The sequence below is a fragment of the Tachysurus vachellii genome, chromosome 11 (assembly GCF_030014155.1).
Source record: "Tachysurus vachellii isolate PV-2020 chromosome 11, HZAU_Pvac_v1, whole genome shotgun sequence".
NCBI lineage: Eukaryota > Metazoa > Chordata > Actinopteri > Siluriformes > Bagridae > Tachysurus > Tachysurus vachellii.
Genome location: NC_083470.1, coordinates 11,076,942 through 11,087,784, shown reverse-complemented (window position 1 = coordinate 11,087,784; position 10,843 = coordinate 11,076,942). Strand labels below are relative to the sequence as shown.

General features: G+C 37.0%; 1 protein-coding gene across 1 annotated transcript; it reads left to right on the top strand.

Moving 5' to 3' along the window:
* Positions 1 to 4,285: 4,285 nt before the first annotated feature.
* Positions 4,286 to 10,799, top strand: wasa (WASP actin nucleation promoting factor a). The gene is made up of 11 exons (XM_060882504.1): positions 4,286 to 4,506; positions 6,670 to 6,810; positions 7,929 to 8,015; positions 8,302 to 8,398; positions 8,541 to 8,576; positions 8,673 to 8,702; positions 8,813 to 8,957; positions 9,103 to 9,281; positions 9,375 to 10,279; positions 10,351 to 10,459; positions 10,599 to 10,799. The coding sequence occupies exons 1-11, from the start codon at positions 4,402 to 4,404 to the stop codon at positions 10,649 to 10,651; spliced, it is 1,887 nt and encodes a 628-aa protein (XP_060738487.1). The 5' UTR covers positions 4,286 to 4,401; the 3' UTR covers positions 10,652 to 10,799.
* Positions 10,800 to 10,843: the final 44 nt, after the last annotated feature.

Sequence of the window (10,843 nt, the reverse complement as noted above, 5' to 3'; positions counted from 1 at the left end):
GCGAAACTAAAGGAAGTATATTGTTAGCAAACTCGTTAGACTGCATCCTACTTTGTTTCTGTGAACTTATTGAACAGTTGATTTAATTTACAGACCTTTTTTCAATACTAAAGCATAGAGTGAACAGAGTTAATTCAATATTGGAAAAAGCAAACTTTTTCATAATTATTTAAAAAAATGCAGTTTCTGTAGATTTACACACACTAACAAGTTCACGCAAACATGTTTATTAACAAAATTCAAGCAGCATTTCACTTAAAATATAAGGTTTGTGGCATGCCAGCAGTTCAATGGCAGACCGGCCAAAATGTTTTATACGCATACTATGTGTATTTTCTATATTTGCTGTATAATGTGTAAACTCATCTGGGCTGTAACTCTAACTAGCAAGCAACCAATTTAACCCAACGTTCAATCTTAGCACGAGCTTAACAACAAGCTCCTTCATAACTTTACTGTGACAGCATGAATGGTAGCACAAAATAATATTTATTTAAAAAATATTATTTTGCATATGTGAATGAAACGTTTCGCCTATCATAACGGAGCTAATGCAGCAGAGATGTAGTGACAAAAAGCTCGCTGAATTTACTTCATTTCAAATTCGTACATTGGTTCAATTGAGTCACATTAACACAATTTAGTTTTCCTTCAACCAACATGATTTCAGAACGTATTTGTAAAAAAAAAAAAAAAAAAAAAAAAAAAAAGCCTGGAATATGGTCAAACACGCAAAAAGCAGAGGATCAAGCTCACAAAGAAACAGTTCTACAGCAGACATGTTTACATGACTCTATTTTACCATATCTAGTTGAATCGCTTAAATGTAATTCTGTAGTTATTGGTTCCCTTCAGCGCCACAATCCTTATGAAATTTCACACTGTTCAGTTCAATTCAATTTTATATATAGAGCTCTTGGACATTGTCATTGTCAGAACATAAGAAATGAATGTTCGAATCTAAACACCATCCAACACCCCCACCCCCCATCCTAACTACGTTTTACAGAGGAACCATTGAGAGCATCCTGAGCAGCTGCATTACTGTCTGCACCATCTCAGATCGCAAGACCCTGCAGCGGATAATGAGGACAGCTGAGAAGATCATTGGAGCCTCTCTTCCCTCTGTCACGGACATTTACACCACACACAGCATCAGCAAAGCCAACAGCATTGTTGATAACCCCACACACCCCTCACACACACTCTACCAAAGCATTCAGGCTCTCACGACAGTATCTTTCCAAAAGCCATCAGACTCCTCAACAGCTGAACTGAACTGTATTGAGCACAACACACACATCTATGTCTACAGCACCACCCATATCAAACTGTTTACATGCTGTTTTTGCACACTGTTTCTTCTCTTTGCTCATGTTGTCTTGCACAATTTGGCAATTGCTGTTTTGCACAATACATCACAATACCTCATGCTGTTTTGCACAATACATCACAATACCTCACTGCTGCTATTATATTAAGTGTTCATTCCAGTATTTTTGCACATGTACTGTAGAATATACAGTATGTACTCTGGTCGGTGCTGCTTTTGTGTATTGTCTTTTGTGTAATGTCTCGTAGTGTTTATTATTGTTTGTTTGCATTGTCTCTTGTCTTGAACTGTTTGCACCAGGTTGCACAGATGCACTTTATGTGGCTAAGACTAACTTACTTTAATTCTTTAGTGCTGTTTTGTTTTCGTTAGCTCTGTTTTTGTTCCTATGTAGCACTATGAGTCTGGAGAAATGTCTTATTTCACTGTGTACTGCGTCAGCTATATATGGTTGAAGTGACAATAAAGGCTTCATGACTTGACTTGAATGTTTGAGAATCCAGCTGGAGCTGGTATAGTTCTAGATGCCTCAGGATTCCCACAGGGCTGGTCACTTCAAATGGAGCTGGAGCATCTCTAGATGCCTCAGGATCTTCATAGGGCTGGTCACTTCAAATGGAGCTAGTGCATCTATAAATGCCTTTATTTATTTATTGGATTGGGAAATAAGGACTTTTACACAGATTCTTGCATCTATGTGTCCTTTAAAAACATATCCTTGTCTTGTCCTTTCATCTTGTCTATAAGCTCTTTCTAATCACATCACACAGCCTTATCTGTCACTGTCAAACCAAACAACACTGTTTGTAATGTCTGCTTGCTGTTGGAAACGAAGAGGCATTGACATTTATTCTTTAAGTTCTGTTAAAAGTGTTTTAGTTTCTAATAAATATTTGCTTTTAATTCCTTTTTTTGATTTAAAGAAAAAAGGAAACGGAAAAAATATCGTTAAATACTAAACCAGTTACACATTTCAATGAGGTAGTTCTTAGTTCTGGCTGCTGGTTAATAGACAATTCTGAGAAACAGTAATCTTTTTCCATCCTCAGTCATCAAACCACAATGTGAGTCATCAGTGCCCTCTATGGGTTAACAACGTTTACAAATAATTCTTAAACAATATTACAAACATTTTCATTGGAAAATAAATTTTCAGTTTTCTGTGGGAGGAACAACACACATTGTACACACAGGAACACATGGACATTGTAACAAAGCAGCTTTATAGAAATATATAATTTAAGGGGATACTTTTTAAATATATAACTTTAATTAGCATGGCAGAGGTATTGGTGGTGAGGAAAAGCTCCCTGAGATGATATGAGGAAGAAACCTTCATAGGACCCAGACTCGAAAGGGAACTCATTCTCATCTGGGTCACCAACTTCCCTTCTATAACTGTGCAATATATAGTCTAACCATAAAATTCATTGTAGTTGTATCTTGTAATAACATGTATCTTGTAATAAGCTGACAGAGACTTGATTGCAAAACTGTTCATGATAATTGCAGTCTTTAAACATTCATGTCCAGTGTCGTCATGAGCCATCGTAGCAAAACTGTTTTTATCATCTGGAGTCATGTTCATGGTTTCTACAGTACAGTAAGTGGTATCATTTACACTGTCTCCTGTGTCTTTAGTTTGGTTCTGTGAGGCCATCTCTAGCAGCAGCAAGTTGTTTTCAGAAATCAAACCCAAAGTAGGTATCTGGATGGATCAGACAGGTGCGGATAGCAAAATGGGTCAAGATCAGTGGTCATTCCTCTTCAGTAAGCATGATATCCTAAACAGGGTTGCAATGATTCTGGCGCCTGTTCCAGAAATGTGGGGTGAAAGGTATTAATAATCCATGGACATGCTGTGTCCATCTCTCTCTCTCTCTCTCTCTCTCTCTCTCTCACACACACACACACACACACACACACACACACACACACACACACACACACACACACACACACACATGCACAATCACACACACACACACACAATCACACACACACACACACACACACACACACACACATACACACACACACATGCACAATCACACACACACACAAACACACCAGCACAAGCATGTGATTTTGCATAATGAGGGGAAACCAGAGAACCCATACGCACATGAAGAGAATGTGTGAAACACTACACAGACACTTACCCTAGGATTAAATATGAGTGATTTTCTTTCTTTCTTTCTTTCTTTTTTCTTTCTTTCTTTTTAACTAAATATTATATATATATAAATATATATTTATATTTATAACATATTTATATATATAAATTTGTTAGTGCCCAATAGTTTTAGTTTAACGTTGACTCAAAGTTTCCAACATTCAATGATTTAAATGTTTTTATTTATAAAGCAGAAATGAGCAAAATATCTCAAAAACGTTTTTAAACCAACATGACAGTGTTAGATTAGAAGAGAAAATACACTGCAGCTCCCTCTGGGGCAACACTGTAGTATAGACATTGTATATGTTCATGACAGCAGTGCTAGAAGAGTGAAATTTCAGAAGCTGCAACTTTATCAACATCTTTAAAAACCTATCAAAAATCTATAAATTGTATTAATTTTAGTGACACTTCCTGTTATTTCAGTGGCACTTCCTGTTCCGCTGTCATTCAGTCAGCTGAATCAGTGGCAAAACTTTTTGAGATGTAATTAGTGTGATGCATTTGGATTTATAAATTTGGTTCATCTAATCTATAAGAAGGTTAAAACAGCTTTGCTGCATTTCAAATAATACTTTTGGGCCTTTTAAGTAACATGCTAATGTCACTTAACAGAAATCTGGTAGTAATAGAATGAGTGTGTGTGTGTGAAAATAGAAAAGAAAAAAACGTGCTTGTCCACTTCCTGTAAGAAGTCTCTTTTCACTGTTAGCAATAGAACAGAAGTAGGAAGAGAAACCTGTTTGTGTTGTGTGGGGTCTGTAGAGCTAAGACAAGAGAGAGAGAGAGAGAGAGAGAGAGAGAGAGAGAGAGAGAGAGAGAGAGAGAGAGATCTTTTAAAATACTGAAAGCAGTTTAGAATACAGTAGTGTAAGCACCAGCGGAGGTCATGAGGCGCAGGTCAAAAGACAAAAATCAGGAGAAAGTGGGCAGCCGTTTGCTCAGTATTCAGGAGAATGATAGAGTGGAGGATCTGCTGGGCAGGAGGTGTGAGGTAAGTACACAGCCCCTCAAAGGTACAGGGTGGTTTTTGGGTTACACAAACGTTTGTATAAGTTCTTAACTGCAGTTTCCTCCTATTTGTTTTAACCATTTAATTTAATGGTTATAGATTTATGGTGAATAAGATACCACATATTTTGTGTGTTTATTAAAATGTATTTAACTTTCATTTTTAAATAACTTATTACAGCTTAATTGATTCTTCCCTTTTACTTAATCAGTGTAAGCTCAATTCATTTTGCTTAGGTCTAATAAAATACTCATGTATGGTTAGCCTGATCATGATACATCCCAAGTTTCTTTTCCGAACTTTTGATTGTTTTGCTCTCATGACATGTGGACCAGATATTCGGTGATCCTGGAGGGAGGAACAGATGTAAAATGTTATTTGTCTTTGTATATTACAATCTTTGCATTCTCTTAAAGATCTGTTTCCAACTACTAAACAAAAAGGAAGAAATAAAAGAAAGGGAAGGAAAGTTAACTGGACACTAATGCTGAATGGATTTAACCAGGATCTTAATCATTTCAAATATTAATATGAGAGCAGACAATGCTGGACTCAGTAGATTGTAGATACTAAGAAGACTGTTGTGGTTCAAAAACTGTGAAGAAAATATAACTATGAGCCACATTTTTCTTGACAGTTTCGTGACAGCTGTTGGAAGGTTGCACATTAAACTATATGTACGTTTGTGTATTAGAATGTATGTGGAATTTTGAATGAAGATATAAAAATTTGTCACATTCTCTGATGAACTCATGTATTCTCAATGCGAAAGTAATCTTCAGAAAATTGGGGGATTCTCCAGATTTGCAAAAGTCTATTTTAATATAGAGCTGGTCATTGGTGAGGAAATGCTGGTGCGGTTCTCGGATCTCAGAACAAATCGGAAGGGACGTGCGGATTTTGGTCTGATTTGTATATTATTTTATTTAAAAAAGTGTGAGTTCTCCCTGTTTCATGACTTTTTTTTACGCCTAATAGGGAAGTTCTAAAGCTACTTCAGTAGGACCATTTCTAAACATTTCATCAGAAAAGCTATAATGCATACACAATGCCATGCTATCCGTCTTCCATAGTAATGATTACATATTTTTAACTTTTTTTTTTATTAACTCGTCACGGCAGTAATTTTTATTGAGTCCTTAGTATCAATTTCATCTCATGAATTCACACAGGTTTCTGCAAATGCTAATGATATAATCCTGAAAACTAATTAAACAAATCAAAATGTTTCTATACCAAACAAAAGAACATACATACAGAATCGAACTTCCTCTATTTTAAATCTCATCTTGAATTTACAAACTCAGAACCCGTGGACTTAAAGTTTGTCAGTTTTCAAGAAATCTTGAACTGACAAATCTATTACATAACATAATATATAGTATTTGTTATATATTATATAATATGTATGATTGCAAATCAAAACAAAACAAAAAAAAACACAAGGAACAATTTGACTTTACTTTCTAAACCCTGGTCTATGCATTGCCTGTTAGCTCTGGTTATAGCTGGGCATTTGATTTGATCAAGTTTTTACATTGTTGTGGACCAGATATCCTCACGGCCCTGTTTTGACCTTGTGAAGACATTTGAATAGTCACCATGAAGATCATTTTTTTTGTTTGTTTGTTTTTATTTGTTTTTGTTTTTTTATTTATTGATTTTAAGGTTAGGGTTAGACGTAGGTATAGCATTAATTAGCTGGATTATTATTTCAATTTCTGGTTCTCACAGAATGTGTGTGCATCTGTGCATGTTTGTGTGTGTGTCTGTGCGCATGTGTATGCGTGTGTGTGTTTATGCATTCTTTTTCTACTTAAGCTAGCTATGTGTCTTGAGGTGTGAAAACAGGCATGTACTTTGCCTCTAAACTTTCTTTGTGAGTGGTGGGCAGGGGTGACAGAGGAAGTGTGCTCTAGACACTTCCTGTCATGGTTTATCTACTGTGTAGCCTTTAATGCACCCAATCTGCAGCCAGCCAGTCAGCTTCCTAGAAAAATATTTAGCTCTAAATCAAACACAACATATTTGTACATTAATTGGCTCCTGAAACACATACTGTTGTGATTAGAAGCAAATCACGTGTTACCATACAATAATATGTGATGTTTTCTTTGCGTTGTGTCATGTGGTGGTGGTGTATAGTCTCTGTGTACAACAGTGGTTCAGTTGTTCATCGCACTGCCGCACGCTCCTGCCAGCTGGAGTTTGCAGCATACAGGAGTGCTTTGCTTTGTAAAGGACAATCCTCAGCGCTCCTACTTCATCCGCCTCTACAATCTCATGGTACTGCAGACATATATCACCTTTTACTACCTCAATACACACTTCTAGGTCTGAGAACCATGTGTCATAACACACACACAAACAGAGAACTCAAGAACACTGAAAAAAACAAATGATTCTATGTAAATAGATTTGTGAAGAGATGAGAGAAAATGAAAGCTTTAAAGAGATGAACTATATGCTGTGATTTCATTTAAATTTTAAAATACATCAATATCCAAATATTTCTGGACCTGACTGTATATATGTATATTTGGAAACAAGTACACAGCCACTGCAGTCAGTCTTTCATTGCAGTTAAATTGTCCAATTTGCATTTATGCCATGTCTTTATCTTGTATTAATATGGTTATGGAACGTTTTTGTTGGTATAGTACATTCTTCTATGCTACTCATCTATTTATTACTGAGTTTGTGTTCAATAATTCATTACATTTTAAACTGAAGACTAGATTCAGAGCTGGATATTCCTCCATTTTTAGCTCAAATGTGTCTCTCTGTATAAAACATTTACATTTACAGCATTTGGTAGAAGCCCTTATCCAGAGCAAAGTACAAAAGTACTTTTAAGTCTCTATCATTGAATACACTAACACTGGTTCACTAGTTTACAGACTTAAGATACCATATCCTAAAACACCGATCAAAGTTTTTTTTATTTAAACAACCTTCATAATTCCAATATTAGCAACAAAGAAAAAGGTTGTTTTCTACAGCGAGATGCTTTTGAACTGAAAGAGGATGGATGTAAGTTTGAAATGTATTTTAAATCATTCATGATGTGGTTTATTGCAAAGTAAAGTAATTAATTTGTACTGCATATAGGTGCTAATAACATTTTTAGTTTATATAAATTTGTGTAATACATAGAAAACATGTAGTTTGTGTTATTTATTTAATTTATATTTATGCTTTTTGGCTGAATTTTGGACCAAGACATAATATATAAAATAACAAATAATGTATAGTATACTATATTGTATATACTGCATATATACAGTAATACACTCACAGTACTTAGAATACAGTGATTTTAAAACGTATTTTATTTATTTCTAATTTTATCATATGGGTTGTTTAACTGATACTGAATTTATTTTGAAGTGTCTCTTTCCCAGGCAGGTAAACTTGTATGGGAGCAGGAGCTCTTTAACCAGTTCAGCTACAACAGATCCAGGCCCTTCTTCCACACTTTCCAAGCTGATGTGAGTATTCAATGACTTTTCATCGTTGTAAACACATTTTAACACATATGAAACTGCTAAAAATGCAAAGAAAAAAAGAAAGAAAAGAAAAGAAAACAAATTTCTGTAGTTTATGTATTAGTGCATATCATTCAATTCATGAATTTATTTATGCTCAGATGCCTTAGAAGTTCAAAACCAAAATTGTCTCTTTGAGTAGTTTTCAAATCAATTTATCTGTTGATTTTACTATAGGCTTTTGTGGGAATCCTTTTAAGAACTGTAACCTCAGTGTGTTCTTTCTCAGGAGTGCCAGGTAGGATTGAATTTTTCAAACGAAGAAGAAGCAGATAACTTTTTCTCTGTAGTGGATGAGAAGATCAGCCAGAGAAATAAACATTTGGGTCAGTTAAGCAAGCTCTTCCTTGAATAAGAAAAGGTTGATCATGTGAAATCTGTAGATCATTGTCTAAAATGATCTGATGTGGTAGGATGCGTAATGGTTTGAAATGCTAACAGCAACTTCCTATTGTTTGATTTCTTTAGGCAAGCACCGGGGAAAAGGCCTTACTCTTAGCCGAGGTAAAACTGAATGTCTGTAGTGTTAGCTGATTGACAGCATGCGTTCGTACAGTATATATATTTGCACTTTGTAATTTTTTTTTTTTTTTTGCTCAGAGGATTCATTGCCACCAATACCTCCAAATGGTAAGTAATGCATAAACAATAAAGTCTCAAAATGCCAGTCAATTTATGATTGTTATTTAAACAACAGTAAATTTTGAATTGCTTATGTATGGTGAACCTTTTAAAACTAGGTTCTGGAAGTCTTCTGTTGGGAAATATTCAGAATGAAGCACCACCTTCCAAGTCAAAGAAAGAGAAAAAGGAGAAGGACAAAAAGAGCAAAAAGAAGGGCTCTAAAATATCCAAGGCATTAATTGGAGCACCTAGTGGTTTTACGTAAGTGCTAAAATATTTTAGGCTTCAGCTTTTGCTGAATAAGTATCACCTTTCACAAGATGAAGGTGTTTTCTTTTGGTTTCACAGTCAGGGTTGTGTGAAGAAAGACTAAGCTCTATAAAGATTTATGCTTTATGTGTTTCAGCCATGTTGGCCATCTTGGTATGGAAAAGAATAGCCTGGATCCAGATTTGGTGAAGCTGCTGTCACGTGCTGGAATCAGTGAGGCAGATATGCAAGACTCTGAGACCTCACAACTAATCTATGATGTCATTGAGCGCTCGGGTGGAATGGAAGCAATTAAAAAGGAATTGACCCAGCAGGGTAAGGTTATGAACAAATGTGGATTTATTACCTTTCAGTACATGGGTAAAATTTAATTTTGTACATTTAGCCAAACTTGCATGTCCCTTTCAGAACGGCCTCCGCCTCCACCTCCTGGTGTTCGTCGGACCTCTCTTCCCCCAGTGCCCTCTGGATACTCTTCAGCACCTGTTTCCTCTCAAGGTCGTTTAGGGCCCTTACCACCTCCTCCTGGAGGAACTCCATCCACTGGCAGTAGGTCCTCTTCAGTACGAGCTCTACCACCCACACCTTCAGGAGGTCACACAGAACCCCGACCACCACCTCCAGTGGCACAAGGTGGACGTCGAGGGCCTTTACCCCCACCACCAGGGTCACAGGCTGCACCTTCAGCAAGAAGTGGACCGTTACCACCAGTACCAGGAGGTCACGGTGGCCCCCTTCCCCCTTCACGAGGAGATCGAGGAGTTATTCCATCATCTTCTACTCTTCCACAAAGTGGCTCCTTACCTCCTCTTCCTAAAAGGGGAAGTGGACCCCCACCTCCAGCTGTCCTCCGAAGTGCACCACAACCCCCAGCGTCAAGAGAGGCCCCCAGGCCTCCCGGACATTCTGCTGGATCTTACCCTCCTCTACCAGGAAGACGGACTGGATCCTTACCACAACCTCCAAGCGATGAATGTTATTTGCTGCCACCTCCAACACTCCCTGAAGATTTTCCTGAAGAGTGTTCTGATATACCGCCACCATACGATGAGGATTTACTACCATCACCTCTCTTGTTTGAGTCCTTCCCACCTCCACCAATTGATGACACACCCACTTCTCACATAGCTCCATATCCTCCACCAGCTATTTCTAGCATAGGAGGTCCACCTCCTCCCCCACCTCCTCCTCCACCTCCTGCTGCACCAGCACCCAATTTGGGAAGTAGCCCACCACCTCCAAAAGCCAGTAGTGGGGGAGGAGGCAGAGGCGCATTGCTGGACCAGATACGCATAGGGACAAAGCTAAAAACAGTAAGAATATTCATTTTGATGATTTTCCAACAAAGGCATCATTACACTAACATATGGTATTTTGTTACCAGGTAACCGCCAGCTCTGATCCACCGCCATCTGCAGTGGATACAGAAGAGGGAATAGTGGGAGCCCTTATGATGGTCATGCAGAAGAGAAGTAAAGTCATTCACTCATCAGGTAATTTATTCACTCAACTATCTTCTGTTCTAGAAAACTGCATGTGTCATATTAGAGCAACTGATATGCATAAGTGATTTCATCTAATTCCTTCTGTATGCTAGTATGTGTGTAAAACAGGATCAATTATTTCTTCTAGATGAAGGAGATGAATTTGATGATGAAGACGATGACGATGATGAATGGGATTAATTTTATAATCAAGTAATGAACTGTGTCCCAATGAGCATTAGCACAGCTACACAGTTTAAATGGTGAATCATTTTAATTTGGCCATTTCAATAAACTTATTTTTCATTAAGGCAAATTTTTCTATTAATTAAAACCCTTTTTATTTCAAGCATTCTATGTTCATTGTTCAAATGGTCTATTTTTTTTAAACTT